Source organism: Trichechus manatus, unplaced genomic scaffold (assembly GCF_000243295.1).
Source record: "Trichechus manatus latirostris isolate Lorelei unplaced genomic scaffold, TriManLat1.0 scaffold00255, whole genome shotgun sequence".
Classification (NCBI taxonomy): Eukaryota; Metazoa; Chordata; class Mammalia; order Sirenia; family Trichechidae; genus Trichechus; species Trichechus manatus.
The window spans coordinates 2,665,532-2,667,932 of record NW_004444191.1 but is presented as its reverse complement, the minus strand read 5'-3'; the positions used below and the strand labels follow the sequence as shown (position 1 = coordinate 2,667,932).

General features: G+C 41.3%; 1 protein-coding gene across 1 annotated transcript in view; it reads right to left on the bottom strand.

Annotated features, from left to right (window-relative positions):
• EPB41L5 (erythrocyte membrane protein band 4.1 like 5) overlaps positions 1 to 2,401 on the bottom strand; it is a 90,770-nt gene that overhangs the window by 39,936 nt on the left and 48,433 nt on the right. The window contains exons 3-4 of the mRNA XM_023724687.1: positions 2,000 to 2,042; positions 950 to 1,028 (exon numbers count right to left, since the gene is read on the bottom strand). Of these exons, the coding sequence (XP_023580455.1) occupies positions 950 to 1,028; positions 2,000 to 2,042 (122 nt within the window). The remainder of the gene's footprint in view (positions 1 to 949; positions 1,029 to 1,999; positions 2,043 to 2,401) is intronic.

Here is a 2,401-nt window from a genome sequence, read left to right as displayed (position 1 = left end):
GCAGCTCAACGTCCAAAATGAGTCACAGGCATACTGGACTTGGTACCACTTGGCTTCTTTTCCTGGCACTATGATGGGAGTTTGGGGGTGGACTGTTGGAGGACAAGTCTGCCTCTCTGCCTCCCATCCAAGCTGCCTAAGTAAAGGCCTTGGGCCCAGAACATTCTCTCCCCCAGTTCCTTCTCCTTGTCAGGGAAGCTTCCCCCTGTTCGGGGTACACACTAACTTTCTCTCTCTTGTACATACACAGGCACCATATGGCACTTGGTCAACCCCACTTCTATATCTGTTCCCGGCGAGGAGGGAATGGGGTCTCTTGTGCTATGGCACAAGAGGGGAATGGGCCAGATTGTAAGAGCCGGCCCCAAGCTGTGGACTTAAGGGGAAACAGATTTAGCGAGGCCAAACACGAGCATCTTCATGAGGTCCCCTTGTTCACTAGTTTGCTAAGTCTCTTATGTAAGCCCCTGGCTTATAGCCACTACTGTCCACCACCACTATAAAACCACTGCTCTCCCACTGCGGGGCACAGGAATCTGCTTTGGTCCTGTGGCTGCCCAGGACTTGCCTCGTCTGTAAGTCTCCCTAATAAACTCTTTTGCTGCCCCCCAAAAACAAAAACCCAGTGAGCACAATTCTACTCTGAAGTGCACGGGGTCACTACGAGTCAGAGAAGACTTGATGGCAACTGGTTTAATCACCTTTGCAGGATGCCAGGGAATCAACTCTTTATTTTGAAAAGTGATAAATAAAGGGAAAGATTCATACACTTAAAAAACACTACCCAGAATGAAATTCTACTGTCAGGTTTTGTTACCAGGGGCAAGAAACCCATTTCATCAGCTGCTCATAAACTGGGAACAATTTTAAAGACAATTTCCCAACATCTTTAGCTAGCCTCACCAAAACTAACAAAATACTCCTGCCCAAACGTAGATGGTGGTCTTACCGCGTTAGCTCTTCACGAAGATTATTTGGTTCTGAGGAATAAAACTTAACTCGAAGATGCAGGCAATAGGGTGAACCAACTGACATTAAAAAAAAAAAAAAAAAGGCAAAAACAAGGTTTAGTTTTTCATGTAACTATTTAAACAGTAAGAATTTTCAGTAAATCTGTCAACAATGTACTGAAGAAGCAGGGACAGAGGCTGACAGGTTACTGGGTAGTTATTTCAGGTCAGTTTGTCAAAAGACCAATTAGTAGATTTTTAAATGCACCAATCATCTTACAGCACTATCACAATCATCTGTCTACCCTCCCAAGAACCGAAAGCTCTAGATTAATTCCACTTCAGGGCCAAACACATCAAGTCAAAAACCTTCACTGTGTCATCTAGCACACAGCCCTCAAAACCAGCGGAGCTGTATTTCTTGAGAGCGCTTAGGAATGCGTATGTTATTAACCGCTCAGGGCAAATTCTCCCACACACTTTCAGATTCACTTCAGCTGGTTCGCTGACCTCCAACCAAGAAGGTGGCTCCATTATTTTGTGAAGACAGGAGTTAGCTGCCCTGAAAAGCTCTGAGACTACAGAGGACACGCAGACTATGGACTGGATGCTTGTACTTCCCCTGACTACTGCTAGGAATAACACATTTTAGGTAAATTGCCTTCCTTTCACTATTTTTAATTTTAAAAAGTTACATTCTTAAAGTCTCACAATATTACCTAGAGCAGAGCAGATGCTCAACGGAAGCCAAACAGGAAAATTCCAGCACAACTAATTACTAAATGAAGGTTAAGCATTTCATGCAAACTCAACCCCATTTGCAAGGTGCAAACCTCTTTCCTGGAAACAAGGCACTAAAATCTAGGTTAGCATGAAGCATACACCGCTTTGGGAGTGGGGCAGTATATTGGAATGAAATTGTTTTTAGAAAGCAAAGATGCTAAAAAACATTCAGCTGAAACATGACTTCTTACGCCCTTAATATTAGGGATCAGAGTTTCTAGTATATTCCATTTCAAAGTTTTCACAAATAATTTTTTTCAACTTACTTTTTACTTGCTTTTTGATGCTCTTTGTACCATCCAACCAATGCTGAAAACAAAAACAAAAATTCAGAGCTAAGTGGATAATACATCTTTTAAATTTTTGTTACTAAAAGTTGTTTTTCATCATGCCTTTGTTGATAACCACAACAAAATATAAGAGGGGAAAAAAAAATGAGTGAGTGTGAGAGAAGATTATCTGCCCAATATCCACAGGAAGCTTATGATCGGAAAAAGACCTGAAACCAGATATGTGATTTCTTAAAACATTTCTTCTGTTCCCTCAGCAACAAAGATGATATTCTAAATTGAGTCCTTAGTTTTTCTCATTATTCCCAAATAAATGACTCTTTCAAAGCTGTTAAAATTAAATAGGAGAAAATTACCACATTCCAATGACTGCTTCAT